The following is an 18914-nucleotide window of genomic DNA, read 5'->3' as shown; positions in this document are numbered from 1 at the left end:
GCTGCTGTAATCCAGGGATCCTCTTCGGCCCAGCCTGAGAAAAGAAGGCCCCGCTGAGACCCACGGTGATCCCTTTCTGCAGCAGTTAGAAAGGGGTCAGTCTGGCAGAGGTGCTGACTGGCTACAGGATATGGATTCCCCCGGGCACACGAGCGCTGGCTGTGACTACTTGGGGCGGTGGCGCACCCTCGGGAAGGATACAGCCATCCCCACCCACCCCCCTTTTGCTAGGACAGCCTAGAGCACACCACAGACATTGTCTGCTTGATACCTTGGAAATCTGGAGCTAGCGTGCAGGGGTTAGAGGTCGAGTCCTTCATGGACCCGCTCTTTGTGTGTCTCCCCCCGCCCTGGGGATGGGCTCACCTGCTCAGGTAGCTGCACCTGTGCTTGTGGAGGGACTCGTACGCTAGCAGCAGCCGAGCAAGGTGGGGGCAGCGGGCGTCACTTTCTCCTGGGACAGCCAGAGGAAGAGCCTCGGTGTGACGCTCCTGCACTGTGGGGGCAGATGGCTGCTGGCGTGAGAAGTGGTGTCCTCTTGTGGGAGAGGCGAGGCCATACGCAGCTGTGGGAGTTGCTCCCCAGAGGCAGCCGGCTCCTCTCTGTGCTAGGGGAAACTCGGTAACCAGCTCAGGTTTCACGCCTGCTTGCGGGGGTCTCGAACGCAGGGCCCTGTCCCTGGTCAGAGTAGCAGCCCGATCTGGCCTGGGAGGTGGGGGGGGCGGTCTGCTCCCGAGCCCTGCCACTGCTGCACGGCCTGCCCCCCCATTGCACCCCACCCCCGAGTGCAGCGGGGGGGGGGCGGCAGCAGGGCGGCAGCAGCAGTCAGGCCCCCTCTGCACGCCCGCGGGAGCTGCAGGGACGCAAAGCCAGCGTGTTCGCTGAGTCCCCTCCGCCGCAGCCGTGCAGGGAAGCCCTACCGCTGCTGCTGCCTGGGGGCCAGGATGCAGTGTGCGTTGGAGGCGGGGTGGTGGCAGGAAGGGGGCAAGGCTTGGGACGCGGGAACGTACAACACTCCCCCGACTCACCGGCATCCCCAGGTCAGATCGTGCAGGTCAGAGCGGCAGCTTCCGCTAATGGCTGCCAGAGAATAGGCACCCAGAGGCAGCCGTGGCTGGCCGTACTGGCACTAAACGGACCAGTGGTCCAGTAGCACTTTAAAGACTCTCACAAAATAATCGATATGGGGATGAGCTTTTGTCAAGCGTTTCCAGATCTGAGGCAGCAGGTCTGCCCCACGCAAGCTCAGCCCCCTAATAAATTATTTTGTGAGTCATTAAAGTGCTGCCAGACTGGCGGCTAGAGCGGACGAGAACAGCCCCCGTGAGACGAGCCGTCCAGCGCTGGGGAGCTGAATGTGGCTTTGGGGCGGACGTGGCTTCCGCTGGGCAGTTCTGGGAATGCTCGTGGGCCCCCGGGGCTCTTGTCAGGTGTGTGCGGTGGTTCCTCCTGCGTCCAGGCGGGAGCAGGGACTGGGGACAGAGGAGCCTCCTGTAGCTGACTCAGGTGTTTTTGTGGTTGAGCGAATGGTCCGAAGTTGGAAATGGCCAAGTAATCTGGGGGGCGGTCCCCACCCGCAGCCGCGCGGTAACCCTCCTCCTCCCCCTGCAGCTCATGGAGGCCATTCAGAAGCAGAAGGAGATCAACTGCCGCCTGCAGGACTACATTGACAGGGTCATCGTGGCCATCATGGAAACCAACCCCTCCATCCTGGAAGTGAAGTGAAGGGAGCCGGAGCTGCAGCCTGTGTGCCGGGGGCTGGTGGACCCGGGGCGCTGGGAGGCAATCCCAGGAGCGACTCGGGGCGTCTTGACCTCGCTGGAGGGGTTGCTCCGGTGCCCCGGGGGAGACGGCTGCCAGCAGCACAGCTTCGCTGTTGGACGCGTTGGAGCCCCTGGCCGGCTTTGGGGGCAGATGGGATATGGGGAAGGAATGGACCAAACGGTGGAGTGGGGGGGGAGATGGAAAGACCTGCCCCCTGCGATGGGACGTAATGAGCAGGGGTGCTGCCGCTCGGACCCGGCGCAGGGGGGGCACCTGAAAGCCCTGCAGGCGCCGCGGCGGGGAGTAGGTCTGAGGAGTCCAGCAAAATGCGAGGCCGTTGCAGAGGAATTCCGCTGCAACTGGACTGAGGCGGGAGTAAAGGAGGGGCGGGGACGCTGGATGGTTGAGTTCTGAAGGAGTTTCCTGCCCCGCACGGCCCAGAAGTCTGCTTTGTCAGCAGGGCCAGGGCCAGGGCCCCCTGCCTGGGGCAGATCTAGGCGTGGGAAGCCGCCATTCCACACCCATCGAGCGGGCAAAGCCCCTCCCTGAGGCTGCCCAGCTGCCCCCTTCCCTGGGGGCATACACAGGAATCCTGGACGAGCCCCCTCCATTGTGGGGGGGTAGAAGGAGGGGGCAGGGAACGGCTGTTGCTGGTTTGGGGCATTACGGGAGCTTGTCTCCTGCCTCGGTGTTTCCGTCCTCGTTCTCCGGCTTGGTAACGTTTTGCACGTCTGGGAATTCGCTGCTCGGCCGGCTCCATCCCTCGCATGACACAGAGGGCTGACGTTCCGTGGCGCGGTCCGGTCCGTTTCTGGGGCCAGGCTCCTTCAGCATCCGAGGTTAGTGCTGCTCTGGCACTCCCAGGGCTCTCGGAGCCATCGGGGGGAGGGGAGGGGAGGGAGCCACGTGGCTGCAGAGGACAGGAGCTCCGTGCGCTGCTGGCTCCTTGAGGGAGCGGAGGGAGGGCTGTGATTAATTAGTGTGTGCTGGTAGCTGCTGTTCCTCCTCTGCTTCTGCAGTGTGGGCCTGCAGTGCCCATATAACCAGGGCTTTGCAGCCCGACGTGGTCACCCAGGCTGGTCCCCAGGCTGTAAGAGTCCGTTGCAGCCCTGAGGGCCAGTGAGAACCGTTCCCACGCTTCTTTCCTCATCCGAAGACGGCTGGAGCTCCCTGCTTGTCTGCCGCTCGCCTGAGTGCTGTAGTTAGCCGGAGTTGGCAGGTGCAGCGACCTGTTCAGGGGAGGCTCTGCCGATGATACTGCAACACTGGAGGCAGAGCCTTGCCCAGTGCCCCGGCTGTCCCCCGCCTGTGCTGCGCTGCCTGCATGGCTGAGTGGCTCTAACCCAGGGACCCCAGCGGCTGCTGTTCTGACTCCTTAGACATCTAAGGCCACCAGCCGTGGAGTGGCTGCAGCCTAGTCTCAAGCCAGCACAGGTGGTGCTGGGAATGTCCAGGGGACCTTCGCCTGGAGGGTGAAATTGGAGCCCCAGGGAACCAAAAGCCGTCTGGTCGAATGCATTGTAAACCCTGTACAAGGCATCGTTCAATGAGTACAACCAGGAGTTGCGTAAAAGCACCTGCCCGCCTCGGGCTACCGAAACCGCCTCTCAGCCAGCGCACAGCCGAGAGGCCTAGCCTCCCTGGCCTGGATTTTCCGTGGCCTGAGAAATAATCAGAACCCAAATCAGCAGAATAACTAAAACCTGTCGTCAGACCCCAGCCCCCTCTAGGGGCCAGTGTTTACTGATTCCCTCCTGCTGGCTGAGGACCCATCTGGCCTGGTTCTAGGCACAGGTGGCATGGTGGCTGTTTGGTCAGGTTCTCTTTCAAACCAGGGTTGAGTCTGGTTTTTAAATCCCCTGGTAGCTTCTAGAAAGAGCCAGGCGGGTCCCAGCGCAGTGACGCAGACAGAAAACCCGGCTCCGTCTGTTTGCACTGCAACATCCTAAAGGTGCCCTGAATCCATCAGCCTGAGAACTGAGCTGCTAGCACAGCAGCTTAGCTGGGAAAGGGAACCAAATCCTCCCTGTGCTCAGAGCTGGAGAGTGATCAGCCCCCTTCTGACCAGGCCGACTACCGAGCCGCCGTCCTGGTGGCTTTCTTCAGGGCGACAGCCATTGCCCCGCTTGAGTCATAGTGACCCAAAGGACGTCTCTAAGGCAGGGGAAGAACCTGCAGGGCTGCAGCTGGGCAGGGGATCCCCAAAACACACAGGGGGCTGACAGTCCTTGGCGTTCTCCTCGCTATAATGCAGAGACGACCTCATGCAGTGCCTGCGCAGGAAGGCCTGGTCTTCTGTCGGCAAGTGGCGCTCCGTGTATACTCAGAGAGGGAGACTTTTCCACCTGGTAGGAAGTTCAGCCGAGAAGCTGGGGAAGAGGGAAAGGGGCTGCAGGCCACCGCTGTCAGTGCCATCTCCCCCATGCCGGGGCCAGGGCTTCTGTCTCACTGGGATGTCCGAGGATTTCCCAGTCGCGCTCTGAATGCAGCCACCCTGGGGCTTGTCTTTTGTAATGTGCGCCGAAAGCAGGCAACCCGCCTTCCAGATGCTGCCGCCTCCTCGTCCCTGGGCACCTGAGCAGGAGCTGCTATCCTTCCTCCCTCACACACCCCCCCAACCGGGCAGCCCCTTCCTGCCCGCTAGAGCTCCTGCTTAGTCCCAGTTTGCTGAGATGCCTCTGGTGGATCTCGCCCCCCGCCCGAGCCCGCGGGAAGAAGCCACATCGTAATGTACATTGCCAGAGTAGCAGTGGGTGTAAATCAGTGTACACTTGGAGAGGGAAATTTTTCTATCTTGTAGAGTAGGTATTTTTATAGACTGGAGGAGGATCAATTTTTTAATACTTTAAAGGAGAGAAATGTATCTGTGTATACACAAATATAAATATATATATATGTATGTATGTATGTATAAATCTATAAATATTGGAGATCTGCCTTTCTCGACTCGGGATCGTGTATCCCCGGTTAGCTGTTTTTTTCTGTTGATCACTAAGAGGTACTGTAACTGTAAATAACTCACCGGGAAAAGCGTTTTAAACAAAAACCCCAGCACTGACTTGCACACTGATCGTGCTTTAAGCTCGAGGAAAAACTGTACTTCCTACCAAGTTCCTCCCCCGCTGCTGGTATGTGACGGAAACGCCGAGCAAGAGGCAAAGCCAGTATTGTCTGAAATGATGTATTGATTCTTGTCAAATTAAAGCTGTTACATGGAGTTGTGGAGGTGTCCTTCCCTGCCGCTTCCCCAGGAAGGAAGAGACAGCCCAGGTGGAGGCTGTTGGCTCCCAAATGCTGACGTGGCCTTTGGGAGCGGGCGTGTGGAGCCTTGCAAGCCACGACTGACGTAGGAAGTGAAGAGCTTCCTTTGGGCCTGGCAGACACAGCGAGGCATTTCCTGCCCCTCTTGGCCCGGGGCGTGGGGTGTCCGCAGGCTCGCTGCCCTACTAGCAGCGCGAAGCATCGCCACGTGGAGAGCTGTGGAGCCAGACCCTGCCGTTCCCACGGTGTAGACGAGAGTCATGCCATCGAGTCCCATGCGGTGGCCGTGGGGTCGGCGTGTCACTGAGAGCAGGTTGTGGGGCTGGAGTGAACGGGAGGGTAGCTGATGAGTCCAGCAGAAGTAGGCCAGGGCCTCGGCTCTCTGACCTCGAGCCTGGCAGGGGCTTGGGTTACCCTGCCTGCTGCTGGCTCGACACCTGGTCGCCCCCTAACAACCTCATCAGCTGAAGTCATGGAGTGGACTGGGCTCTGGGGCAGGCCGCCTCTCTGAGCGACCCTCTTGTACCCGCCCCAGGGAGGAGGGGCTGCTGCGTAAGGTGGGGGTCAGGGATCTCATTGGGGTGGGGGGTCCCCTTTAATCACGGGAGAGGCCACAGCCAACCTGAGGCAGGAGACCAGGCAGGAAGACTGGGCATGCCACGCTGTGGGGCTTGGCCCCCTGTTTGCAGTGGCCTGTGGCTGAATGGGGAAGAGCCACACCAAGGCAGGGCTGGGGCAGCCAGGGTCTGTGGGGTCCGTTTGCCAGGTAGGAGCTGGGGTACCTAGGGGGTGAGTGTGGTGTCAGTCACCTCAGGAAAGTGGTCCCCTGAAGCTGTGCCAAGGGAAGCCACTGGCCTCCCACCTGAAATGGGGGCAGCTTTCTTTTCCCTGCCTCTCGGTTCCAGTCGAGGCCTTGGCTTTGGCGTTACTTTGACTTCTGATCTCATTAAAACAGTGCTGTGCTCTGAACTCCATTTAACGGCCTCGGCTTTGGAAGGAACTGGATGTGTGTAGGCAACGCCAGTGTTTAAAGGCCAGAAGCTCTGCAAATCACCTTGGGCAGAGCTCGGTGTGGGAACCTTTGGCCCGAAGAGGGAAGGTCCTGGGAAGCTGCAAGTGTGTGAAGATGGGGGTTGTGCTGGTCGCGGATGCGGAAGCTTAACAGCAAGCGCATCTGGCAGCACCAGCAAAACCCCGCAGGGTTTGGCTGTCCTGCACCGCGATGGCTTTCCGCTTCCTCGCGGGCTGTGGCGTTGCAAGCACTCCTGTGCAATCTGGATCCCAGGGTCGGCCATCAACGGCGACGCAGGTTGGACAGAAACGCTGAGGTGGGGTGGGGGCCAGTTGGCACGAGCTGGTTCTGGGACAAGGCGTGATGGAGCGTACACCTGCCGTGGGCCCAAGGAGCTTGTACCACTCTGCTACTCCATTCTCCAGCCCGCGTGAAGCCCTGCCCATGGGACTAACGCGCCCTCTCCTGTTTCCAGCCACGTGCAGGATAAATATTACGTGCACTGAGGCATGTGCAGATGTGCACCACTGTAGAAACCCCGGCTGTGGGCGCTCTGCTGATCAGCTGCAGAGCACCTGACTCTCTCTCTCCCTGCGGGCTGCCCCAGGGCTCGGCTTACAGGGAACCCTGCAAGGGACACAATCCACCCTGGGCTCCCCTCCCAGCCAGCCGGGGTCTGGATCATCTCTGGAGAGCGGAGAGAGAAGCAATGGAGTGGTGAAGGGCAGCGCTTCCCTGCTGGGCTGAGTTCCTGCACTGAGCCCTTCGCACCAGCAATGGCACAGCCATGTCCATGTTCTGCGCACGTGGCCCGGGGAAGTTCGTCATCAAAGGGGCCGAGGGAACTGGCAAGTAACGAGGTGGGGAAAGAGCCGCCGAATCCTTCGCCCTTCGTAAAGGGGCTGAGTCCGACGGGTAACAGCGCTCTCTTCCCTTCAGCCTCTGGCTCGGGCAGGCCCAGGGGGCCATGTGCCTCTCCCTCTGGGTGGGGTGAGAAGCGGGTGCACCAGCCACGGCCCATTCAGTCCTTCGCCTGTCCGCTGAGAGAGCTCCAGGCGAGCCTGTTAGCGCCAGCTGCAGCTGGCGTCTGGCCCGGTGATGCCAAAGGCTGGTTTCCTGCAGCCAGTGGACCAGCTGCCCTGTGGGAGTACTGGTAGCTCTCTCAGACCAGGGCTGCGACCCGTGAGCCTCGGGGCGGGTTTGAGTTGGTGCAGTGTGGAAACAACCTCAAGCTTGCTCCTGGCCGCAGCCCGGGTGTCGAGCATCGCCCGGGATCGGTGTCGGGGTAACCGCAGTGGAGGAAAAGCCGCAGCGGTCGGCGGTCCTCCCCTCTCCTCGGCGCTCTCACGCGCACCCGCTTCGCTGCGGGAGGAAGGGCTGGGCGCTGCTCCAGTCCAGCGCAGTCAGCGACCACGGCCTCCTGGGAGAGCTCCCTCGCGGGAACTGACCCCCGGGCACTGCTGAGGCTGTGTGCGTTCACGCGCCCGGCGGCTGGGCTGTGGGCGGCCCTGCCCGCTGCGATGGGGGACCAGCCGGCCGCTGCTGAAACGGGCCAGGTAACCCTGACCCCCACTCTCCTCCAGGGCCGCGTGGTCCAGGCTGGCGCCGCTGCTGCCGCCCCAGGGGGGCCAAGGGTCGGATTCCATTCAGGGTCCTGCAGATTGTCCGACAGGAGTTAGGCACCACGTGGTCGCCGCGTCTGGCCTCCTGCCTCACGCAGGCGGTTCTGCAGCGCACCCCCCACCCCGTGCTGTCCGTCCTCCCTTCTGCACACCTGCCCTCCCACAGCCCAGGCACTGCCCCGGCTGCCAGGGAGCAGGTGCCCCCTTGCCCTGCCTGGCACAAGGAAGGCCCGAAAGGGACCTTAAAACCAAGTGGGCAGGGGAAGAGGCCAGACTCATTTTTCTTACAAATGCTGCGGGAGCCGGGGGGCAGCGCTGCAGGCTCTGGTCTCCCTGGCAGTCTCCGGCTGACAGAGGAAACGCAGGGTCAGACTGGCACAGCCGTCCTGCCACAGACCCCTGAAGAGAAGGAACCACCTCATCAAGCGGTGTCAACCTGGCCCTTCAGTTAGGGCCTGGCAGAGCTCCCAGGCCCCAGCTGCCACCGCCAACCAAACAGGCAGGAATAGCATTGGCCTGTCTGAGAGGTCTGATGTGCAAACAGCTGGGGGAGGGGGGCACCAGTGTTCCCTGCAAGCTGTGTGTGTGGGTGACCACCCAGGAGAGATTCAGGTGCTGCCCAGCTGATTAGCAGAGTGCCCACGGCCATCAGCCTGTGTCTGAGTGGTGCACAGCCGCACATGCCTGATGCATGTAAAACTTATTCTGCCCTGTAGGGAAAAAATTAGAGGGAATGCTGCTGAGGAGATGGGGGTTAACAGCGGGAAGGGCAACTTCATGTGTTAAACCTTAACAATCCCTCTGTCCGCAAAGGCACCTCAGTGAGAAACCCTCTGCCTCTGCCCTGGAGCCCTGCATGTGGGTCCTTTTCACCTCGCCTGCGAGCTCAGCTCGGCAGTGTTCCCAGCCCAGGAGCAGGTGTGCACTGGAAGCATCAGGCTAGGGACCGGGCAGGACCCCTAGGCTGGGCTAAGAAGCTGGCAGCCCTGTGGCTGCTCGGCAGGGGAAAGGGGCCATCACTGGCTGTGTGCCGATGGCTTTGCTAACTGGTCACTGAAGCCTGAGTATGGGTGTTAGCGCAGCAGGGCTGGAACCGTGCGCCTTGGGGGAATTAGCCTGCTGTGCAACCCCTTCCGCTCAGCCCCTTGCCACCCCCGGGTAGTGAGTGTGGCGGCAGTGGGGCCTGCTCCCCCACTCTCTCTGGAGCTCTGTGTACCTGAGCTGATGAGCGCATGGAGGGGGCTGCGGGCCCCGAGGTGCTGGAGAGTCGGTGCCCAACTGGCTGGTCAGCAAATGCTCAGCAGCGAGACGCACTGGGCTCCTCTTTGGGTTTTTTACTGTGCAGTTATAGTGGCGGGAGCCACAAAGAAGTCTTTAAAGAGCTGCATGGGGCTCTGGCGCTGCAGGTTGCAACCCCCTGGGCTGGACAAACCTAGGCTGGGTGAACTGCTGGCTGGCAAATCGTACTCCGCGCAGCCATTTCAATGGCTCACAGTCGGACTGGGTGGGTGTACTGGGTGGGGTCCTGCAGGCATCTGTCGTGGATCCAGTCCTGTTGGGTATCCTTAAGTGACCTGAGAGTGCCCTGGTGGCAGCGGTGGCTGAGGCCGAGCTGGGAGAGGTGCCATGGCTTTGGAAGACGAGCTTAGGCTGCCCAGCAGTTTGGACAAGCCGGAGCCCTGGGCTGAGCCGAGCCGGCTGCAGCCTGTGCATGGATAGGAATGCCTCTGGGCAGGCATTCATTCCTGACAACCTGCTGGGGAGACTTGGTCGCCACTGGGCTGACATGCACCCTGGGCAAAGGCCTGGCCCCCCTGAAATGATGGCAAGGCTCCTGTTCCCATGCTGGCGGGGGGTTGCACCCCATGTCCCGCAGGGCTGTGCGGAAGGTGTTTGGAGTCGCAGCTCACCGCAGGGCCGTGCAAATGAGGGCACAGGGAAGGGCAGAGCCGCAGCGCTGAGAGCTGGTGGGGGCTCGTCTTCTGCAAAGCCAGGCTAGTTCAGCTCTGCCCCCAACTTCACGTGGGCAGAGCTGGAGAGCTGGCGCACGTTTCCTGCGGCAGGCAGAGCACTAAATCCAGCGGGGCAGCAGGGACCCCTGCCCAGCCGCAGGCTTATTGTGTCTAGGCTGGCCAGCATCTCCAGCAGGGGCAACTGTTGGGGGGCGGGGGGTACACGGCTGGTCACTGGCCACAAGATTCTCTGTCCCCGCCCAGCCTGAGGAAGGGCCAGGACCACCCCTGCTGCCCCAGGCCCTGCCTCTTCCTGGCCCATCCCACCCCAAGCAATGGGGCCAGCCCCAGCAGTAGGGGTCTGGCCATCCTGCACCCGCCAGCAGCAGTGGGGGAAGCAGAGCAATATGGCCCCAGGGCCTTGGGCTCTACCAGTTGCTGGCCGGCTCCTTGCCCTTTCCACCCACAACGTTTGGTGGGGGCAGGTGCTCCCTGCTGTGCCGTCCCTGCGACCCAGCCTCTTTTGGACGCCTCTGGCCAAGGAACTTCCATGGCCTCCGCAGGCGCCTGTTCCGTTGTCCTGCTGCTCGCACAGCTGGGAAGCTTTTCACGAGAGAGCGGGAGCATGGCTCAGGACCGAACTTTTTCCATCCAGGGGCAGAATAAATTTTATGTGCACCAAGGCACATGTGGCTGTGCACCGCCAGTAGAAACGCAAGCTGCTGTCTGTGGGTGCTCTGCTGGTTGGCTGGGCAGCACTTGAATCCCTCTGGGGTGGCCGCCCAAGCACTCAGTGCACAGGGAACACTGGTCCCGAGCATGCAGCACTCTCCCCTGGATTCCTGCCTTGGGGACTCCTGGGACCCCCCCCCCCCCACTTGGCTGGCAGGGAACACCTCACCGGCAGGGCTCGGCCGGCTGTGCTCAGGGTCTGACCAAGACATGTTGTGCTGATTGGACCATGCAGCTGGCTCTGCTGGAGCTGCCAAGTGAGCTGTTTGCTAACCCATGTTTTTGGCACAAAGTGGTCCCAGGCCTCCTGGAAAGGGCTCGTTCCTCCTCAGTCTCTGGCGCTGCCCGAAACATCTCATTAGGAGCCAGATTTCCCCAGTGCCCCACAAACGTGCTGTTATTTCGCTGCCAATTAGGGGTAAATTGAGACACGAAAACCTGCCACGTGAATTGGAGATGATGGGAGACCGCAGGAGCCGAGCGGCTGCAGCGCTGCTGGTGAAATATAACAGGACCTTCTCCTTCGTTCGCTTCCAAGGAGCACAGGCTGGTGTGCAGGTCCTGGTGCTGTGGGGACAAGAGGATGGTTTGGGTCCCAAACGAAGAACCACCCAGGCAGCCAGGGGCTGGTGTCGGTAAGGAGGCTGCCGGCTGCTGCTTGTTCCACCAGACAGGAGAACAGGTGCCTGTGCATTGACAGTCATCAAACCAGCTTTCCCCCCAAGGACGGATCTGACTTATGGAGATACGCATCTCAGAACTGGAAGGGATCTTGGGAGGTCGAATCCAGTCCCCTGCCCTCTTGGCGGGACCAGACTTGTACCATTCGTTTCTCCTGCTGATGGAAACAGCTCTGCACAGCCCCAGTTATTGGCTAAGTGCTTGGGGCATTAAACTTAACTCAGGGGGCCCTATTGCCTACACTGTGGAGAACAGGTTAGTCGCACAGCAACGCACCCAGGTGAGTTGGTGATGCCAGCGCTGGCATTGGCACACCCCAAACTCATGCCACACAGGGACGGCTGTCATGTATAGGAATAGGGTGGTCTAGAACAGAATGGCCTAGCAGCTGAGTCACTGGAATGGGAGACAGGAGACCACTGCACCTGGGTAAATTGCATCTCACCCCGTGCCTCAGTTTTCCCATCTGTAAAATGGGGACTTTGAGAGCGCTTGGAGAGGCACAGCTGAAAAGCACTACATGAAGGGTAGGCTGTAGTGTTCTCTGTCCCAGAGCTTGTGGGCCCACTTTGCTGTTTGCAGAGACCAGAGGTGCGCCTGCATGGCCTTGCCTGTTTGGTAAGTAAGGTTTCCGACCGTCCCCCATGCCCCAGCCCTGCCTGTCTTTTACGGCTGATGCATAAAGAGTAGGAGAAACAGCAGTCGCCGCACACACCATTCCCAACAGTTGCTATTTGCCTAAATTGCCAGCTCCAGGAGTCAGAGGATTAGGGGAGAACGAAGCTTTTCTACAAACGGTATTTATATCCCTAACTCTTATGGATTCCAGTTGAGTTAGGGGCCTAAATCCCTTTGGCCTTCTTGGCCTGAATTTCTAGCCACCCCCCCCCCCCCCCCCCGCTTGCACGAACTGGAAAATGTGACTCCCAAAGCCTCAAAAAACCCAGTGGGCGAATCAGCGTCCCCTAAGTGGGGCGTTGGCTTTAGAACCACATGCTTCTCGGGGCCTGCCACAAGAGTACGTCACCTGTGGGTGAAGTGATGCTGCCCCGACTCATTGGCTGGGCCAAATCCCTCGCTGAGCCTGAGACCCTACCCCAAGCAGCCGTGAGCGGGGCTAGGGCGGGCTGACCCCTGGGGGCGGAGGCCATGGCTGGGGGCGCTGGTGTCCGGCGGGCAGGCGTGCCGTTCCTGCAGCTGGCCTGGGCTGTTTGCCACGTGCCCCATCCATGGCACATGGGCCTGCACTGCCCTTGGCAGCAGCTGACACAGCCCGGGGAGTTGGCAGGAGCCCAAGCCAAAGGCAGCTGGGCCCAGGAAGCCGTGGCAGCCCCAGGCGGGGATGGAGCTGGCTAACGAGCGTCCTCCTCCTCCTCCCAGTGCTGCACTGGGCCTGACTCAACATCCCAGCGAGGAGAGCGGCTGCGGCGTGGCCTCCAGAGAGCAGGTGAGCCTGGCTTGAGACCTCCCCAGCGCTGCCGCAGGGAGCCCGAGTGGCACAGCCGGGGCATGGCTCCTACCACCCCGTGCTGCAGCGGGATGGAGGGGAGAGCTGCGTGGGCAGCAATTCCACGAGGCCGGTGGGGGCTGGGAGGAGAGAGGCTGCGTCGCTCCCTGCGCTGGCTGCAGGCTCCTGAGTGGGGCTGTTCCCTTTGCAGCCCGTCTCCATACCCACCTTTCTTGGGGATGGGGAGAGGGGCTGTCCCATCATGCACTGCGCCCAGGCTCCCCCCACCTGGTCTGCTCCCTGCCTGACAGGTCGCTTCACCAGGCCAGCCTGCCCCTGCCACCTCCTGCCCCGCCAGCCGGGCTCAGCACTCCTCCAGCTGTCAGCACCCGGGCACCTTGCATCCCAAGGTCCTGGGCTTGGTGCAGCTGCTGAGTTCCTCTCCAAGGCTCCGCTCTCCCCGGCTGCAGCTCCCGGGGCTGGGCAGGGCTGGCTGGGGGAGAGGGAGGCTCCAGCTGGCAGTCCTTGCCAAGACCGGCCGGAAGGACCCAGCTTGGCTCCGTGGTCTGCGGAGCTGAGTACCTGGACCCTGGCCAGAGGCTGCTCCCCCACCTCGCTCCTACAGGGCTTTCTGTCACGTCCCCTCGCCATGGGGCTTGGGTATCTGCTGACCGGGTGGCAGGAGCCGTTGGGGGCGGGTGTTACCTCCCCTTTGCAGCTGCTGGCTCATGCTGGGTTACCACTGCCAGGCACAGGCCTGGTGGCCTGAGCCGGCTGGTGCTGTCACTAGGGCAGTACCCTGCAGAGACGGGCTATTAGACTCATGGCTGAGACCTCCGCCTCCTCCTGCCCCCAGGCCCAGCTCTTAGGTGCGCTGAGCTGAGGCCTCAGCAATTTGATAAAATCCTGTGCCGCTTCCTCCCCAGGTAACCCGAGACCCGTGCTCTGCACCCCAGCATGGCCCCCGGCTCTCTGGGCACGGCTGCACTCCTGACCCACGCATCCCTAATGCCCCTGCTTCCCAGGCAGGCTTCCTGCGGCTTTTTCCATGGGTAGGTGAACTGAATGTTGTAATGCGCACTGAGGCGTCTACAGATGTGCATGGCCAGTAGAATCGCCTGCCGCCAGCTGCGGCGACCGGGTGCTCTGCTAATCAGCTGGGCAGCACTGGGTGATTTCCACCTCCCCCTCAGCTCCGAGCGCGCCTCTTACAGAAGCAGGGAGCAGAGCTGCCCTAAGCTGCAGTAGCGTGGAGGGCTGCTGGGATTTGGGGCAGGGAGGAGAATCTCCAGCCCCTCTGGGAAGGACTCTGGTGGGGCTGCGCTGGGAATGCCGTGGCTGGAGCTGGGCTCCGTCCAGCAGAGAGATGGGAGAAAAGCCCCCACAGCAACCAGAGCTGAGGGCAGCCCAGCGGTGGTCCTGATGCAGCGTGCAGGGCTGGTCTGGGCCGTGCCGCTGAGGGAGGACGAATAGCACAGGGCAAGTTGGCATTACAGGCCCTATGGGGAGAAGAAAGGGGCTTGGAAGCTGAGTGGGATCCTGTTACGTCCCCTTAGATCCCAGCCTCAGCCCCCCCAGTCCAGCCCTTCCCTTGGGGCTGCTTTCCTGGTTTCATGGCAGGGCTGTCTACCTCTTCCCCCGGGGATGGCACAGCTGCCAGCTCACCCCTCTCCTTGGCTTTGCTCAAGGGGCAGCACCAGCTGTAAGTGACGAGCTGCTTTCAGGCCAGTGACTGAGGGTGGTGGATGTTCAGGACCAGGCCCGGGGATGAGCCTGGCAATGGGAGAGGCATGCTGGAAGGGGCTGCCAGTTGCTGGGCTGGAGGCCACGCAGGGTGTAGGCCGCTGGCAGTGCAAGAACAGGCAGTTGGGGGGAAGCCCCAGGCCAAACGTGCCAGCTTGCCCTGTGTACTAGGTAAACCTCACAATGGGTCTGGTCCTTTGTCTCAGCAGCATCCAATGAGCTCAAGGCCCAGCCGGGCCAGGAGCTGTACATGTGTGCAGGGAATGCCCCCAGGGGCTTTGCAGCTGTGGAACCCTCGCCCGTGCAGGCAGGAGCGGTAGTGTGGCCTAGCGGTTGTCACATGGCTCCAGCGCTGAGGGAGAGGTCTGATGGTTTGAGTTCTCTTCCTGGTTCTGCCCGATTTGCTGAGGCACGTCCCTGCCCTGCCGTGTGCCTCAGTTTCCCCACCCGGAACTGAGAATACCATTTCCCGTGGCATCGGCGGGGTTGACGTAGGCACACTGCTGCCTGTTTGCCCCATTAGTTGGTAACATTGCAGCTGAGTGGATGTGACACCAGGGATTGTCTCAGAGGAGCTTCTGATCCCCAGTGGCTCCAGGGGCTGAGCTCAGCGCCTCCCCTCTCTCCAGTTTGTTCCATCCTCATGTAAACAACTCATCTGTTTCCATTGCATAAACCCCCTCAGTGGAGCTGCCAGTGAGGCAGCTGGGGACCACTGCCCTGCCCCGCCCCGCCCCTCATGCAAGCCTTCACACTCAGGCAGTAGCATGCTACCTGGCTGTGCTTTGGGCCCACCTTTGCACTAATCGAGCAGGGCAGTGGCGCACGGGGCTGGTTGTCTCTGGAAGGTGCCAGCTGTTTACGTGGCCCTTGGCAGAACCAGAAAGGCAAGTAGGGCAGGAGAAATAAGAAGTGGTTGGGAGAGCTGTGTGCTTCGGCTGTCCTAAGTTACTGGATCAGGTCTGTACAGTGGATGCGACTTAGAGCAGCCTCAAGGCTGCTCTAAGCTGCTCCTTAGGATCAGGGAGTCGCAATGGTTGTCTCTGAGCTGCACCGTGGCAGTAGGGCTGATGCAGGGCCCACTGTGGAAATGCATCATGTTCTGAATATAGCTTCTGACATTACCTGTTAGAACTCCAACTGCAGGAGGACAAGAGAGTCCAGCAGTGGACTGTGTTAGGCGAGGGCTTGAGCAGCAAAGGTGGGCAAGCGGCTGATAGGGGCAGGAGCTCCCCATAGCTCTGCATTGACACAACTGAAATAAGCTGTGGGGTCACCATGCGAGCTGCCCCCTTGCCCTGTGTGCAGTGCGGCAGAGTGCAGTATCTGTGCCCCAAGGAGCTCTTTCCTCGTGCGACAGTCATTAGCTGCCGGCGCCCCCTCAGGGCCATCCTTATGGCTTCTGGTGCCCTCCACAGCACTCCCGCCAGGGAGCGGGGCAGTAACTCTGCAGGCCAGGGCTGTGGCTGGGGCAGGGAAGCTGATCAGGGAACAGCTGGAAGGCGGAGCAGTCCCACCCACCAGTGTTGCAGGCTGGGGAACGGGAGCCACCAGGGCTGGGAGGTGGAGCAAGGGGTCAAGAGGCCAGGGGATTGGGCTGCTGGACGCGGGAGGCAGAGCAGCCACTGGAGAGGCTGTTTGAGTTGGCCGGCTCTAGGCCTACGCAGCGTATGGGGCACGGTGGTACCCCAATTCAGTGGAGCCCTAGGCAGCCGCATACTCTGCTATGCCAAGGGACTTGCTCTCCTGCTCCTAACCCTGCAGTCTGGTGAGCATCCTGCTCTCTCCGGCCTCCACCTCCCAAACTCCAGGCAGGTGGATGGTTTCCCGCTCTGGCTGCCGACCTGGGGTGCACAGGGAAAAAACTGGTCAGCTCAGCTCTCGTTTTCTGGAGGCTAATTATACTGCTTGGGGGCATGTGCAGTGACCCTCCGCCCAGCCGATGAGAATGGGAAATGGCTCTATTAGAGCAGCTCCAAGCCCCACCCAGGGTGCGTTCCGACAGCTAAAGCAACAAGAAGTCCCGTGGTACCTTATAGACCAACGGATATTCTGGAGCATCAGCTTTCGTGGGCAAAGACCGGCTTGGTCAGATGCATGAGTGGGGGCTCCAGAGGAGGGCTACAGTCGACGAGGTCAGTTCAGTCACGGAGGGTGAAGCCCATTATCAGTAGCTAATTTGGAGTTGTGAACATCAAGAAAGGAGAAACCAGCCAGGGTCCCAGGACCTAGACAGGTGATGGATTCTCCACACCTGGAGGTTTTTAAGTCCCGACTTGAAAAGGTTCTGGCTGGGATGACTTAGTGGGGGTTGATCCTGCTTTGAGCAGGGGGCCGGACTAGATGGCCTCCTGAGGTCCCTTCCAGCCCTGTGATTCTGTGACCTACCACAAGCTTGATAAATGAGGCTGGACACAGGGCTGTGAATGGAACTTCTCCCAGGGACCAGGTGTTCTGGGCACGTGGGAGCTTACACATAGAAATGACTTACTTGACTTAAATCCTTGTACTCTGGGTGCACCATAGATCATGTAAAAGTCTCCTCCAATTCACTTTGCCACTGGACAAAACTTCTAGCTGGCCCCAGGAGCGCTCCAGGCATACTTCAGTCTTGGCAGATGTTTTCCATGTTGTCCAAGGTCTTCCTTGTTAACGTTTTTCTTGTGGGTTCCATTGAAGAGCTTGACGGACTGTGCTCGATGATCGTGTTCGGACAGCATGACCTCGCTGTGCCCACTTTCTTCTCTTGATTTGAATAACAAGTTGTTCTTGTCCCGCTCTGTTTCAAAGCTCCTCTTTGTGACCAGGTACTGCCATTTGATACGAAGGATGTACCTCAGGCATCTGTTGATGAATGTCTGTAGCTTGCGATTTGACGAATAAGGTCACTTTTGTGTTTCACCAGCCCACCAGTCAGAAAACCAGATTGATCACATCTGTATCAGCAGTTCTTTCAGGAGATCGATGAAAAACGTCCTTGCTAGAAGAGGAGGAGATGTAGGTTCAGCCCACCATCTGATCACGATAAAACTCAAATTCAAGCTTAAGAGGTACAACACAAAAGCAGCCAAGCCAGGATTGAGATTTAACACTGAGCAACTGCAGGATATAAAGACAAAAGACATAGAAACAGAGGGACTTAAATGAACCCCAGGCGTTCAGCCATTGATGGGGTAGGATTCCCCTGGCAGAGATCCCTGTGAAAGGGGATCATATCAAGCCAGTCTAGGACCCAACGTTTTTAGATGAGTATAAAGAAATAAGCCAATCCCAGTTTTTTGACAAAACTGGTCCTCGACAGCAAGGCTGTTTCCACACACCTCTTTAGAAGACTCCCACAAAGGGGTGGAGATGGCTTTGGGTGAACTTCCTGGGGGTTTGACCCTTCACTTAAATAATTGGGGGGTGGGAAAGATTTGGGATTTTGAGTGGCAAGTTGTTTGTTTGTTTGGATTTTTATGCCTTTTGCTTGGTGGTGTGGGCAGGACATAGAAACAAGAAGTGAAATTGACTATAAACTGAAATGTAACTGACTGGCTTAGTTTCATTGACCAATGTGGGTGAAAGTGTACATGGGAAACCAAGGGTGACCAGGCCATAAGTAGGATGTGTGTCCCTTTCCCAGTAAGGCTCCGTTATTTGCAAGTCTAAAGATAATGTTACCCTGAATAAGTGACTGTCCTCTTGCATTTAACAAACATTGATCGCTCCCCCGGTTCTGAATCCAGCTGAATTAACAAAGCTGTTTTTGTTTGAACAACAAATTGTCTAACGTACTGTGCCAAGTCATCTTATTTCGTAGATCAGCATCTGGGAATAATGCTTTCTGCTTTTAATTTCTATGGCAAAATAAGAACAGGGACTTGGTACCAGTTTTTTAGGTTCTTCAGAAAGCTTGGCTATTTATACTTCTCTGCAATGGTTTGGTGATAGTTCAGAATTGGTAGATTTATAGTAGAGAACAAGAGGGGGAAGGGACACAGATATTTAAAATGAGGAGGCTTTTATGACTGAGCTCCATTGAACACTTTAAAAGGTGGAAACTGAGGCCTACCTGGTTGGGGAAATGTTTGTGCGCCAAGTAATTAGCACAGTGACATAGCAAGGGGAGTCTGTAGTTCAGGACTTAGAAAGCATTTCGCTTCACAGGCGTAAAGGTGTAGCCTCTGGGTCCCCACATGGAGCATGTTTAGGAGATTCACCTATGCTATGCAGGTACTGCAGTGTGTGGTTTCCATTGACATAAGGCTGTTTCAGGGTGGAGATGGGCAATCTAATCTTAAATGTAGCCACCTCATCTACCATACCTGTCGCTGTAGTGTTAAAGATTTCTATGAGTCACCAACGCTTGCAATTTTATCACCAATCTGCATGCCTGATGTATTCCTGATGTGCTCCTGGAGTCAGGTAACTAACAAACTAAGCTGGGGTATTCAAACTGGGGGTCAGAACCGCCCTGCCAATGGGATCCTGAAGTTGTTATATGGGGGCTAATGAACTGTCAGGCTCCACCTCAAACCCTGCTTTGCACTCAGCATTTATAATGCTATGAAATATATTAATTTTTTTCTTTTAATTTAGAAGGGGAGTTGCACTCCAAGGCTTGCCATGTAAAAGGGGTCACCACCCGTTCAGATATTTGAGAAATACGGATATTTTTTTAAGGAAGTTGCTAGCCTTCACAGCTGTGGAGAAAAGCT

General features: G+C 59.0%; 1 protein-coding gene across 3 annotated transcripts in view; it reads left to right on the top strand.

Annotated features, from left to right (window-relative positions):
• Positions 1 to 4981, top strand: part of RAB11FIP3 (RAB11 family interacting protein 3) — a 105839-nt gene extending 100858 nt beyond the window's left edge. For all 3 annotated transcript variants that reach the window (XM_075010706.1, XM_075010708.1, XM_075010707.1), the window contains one exon: positions 1612 to 4981. In XM_075010706.1, coding sequence (XP_074866807.1) covers positions 1612 to 1725 — 114 coding nt within the window. In that variant the 3' untranslated portion in view covers positions 1726 to 4981. The remainder of the gene's footprint in view (positions 1 to 1611) is intronic.
• Positions 4982 to 18914: the final 13933 nt, after the last annotated feature.

This window comes from Carettochelys insculpta, chromosome 16 (genome assembly GCF_033958435.1).
Source record: "Carettochelys insculpta isolate YL-2023 chromosome 16, ASM3395843v1, whole genome shotgun sequence".
NCBI lineage: Eukaryota > Metazoa > Chordata > Testudines > Carettochelyidae > Carettochelys > Carettochelys insculpta.
The sequence above is the reverse complement of the archived record's forward strand: the minus strand, read 5'-3'. Positions and strand labels throughout refer to the sequence as shown.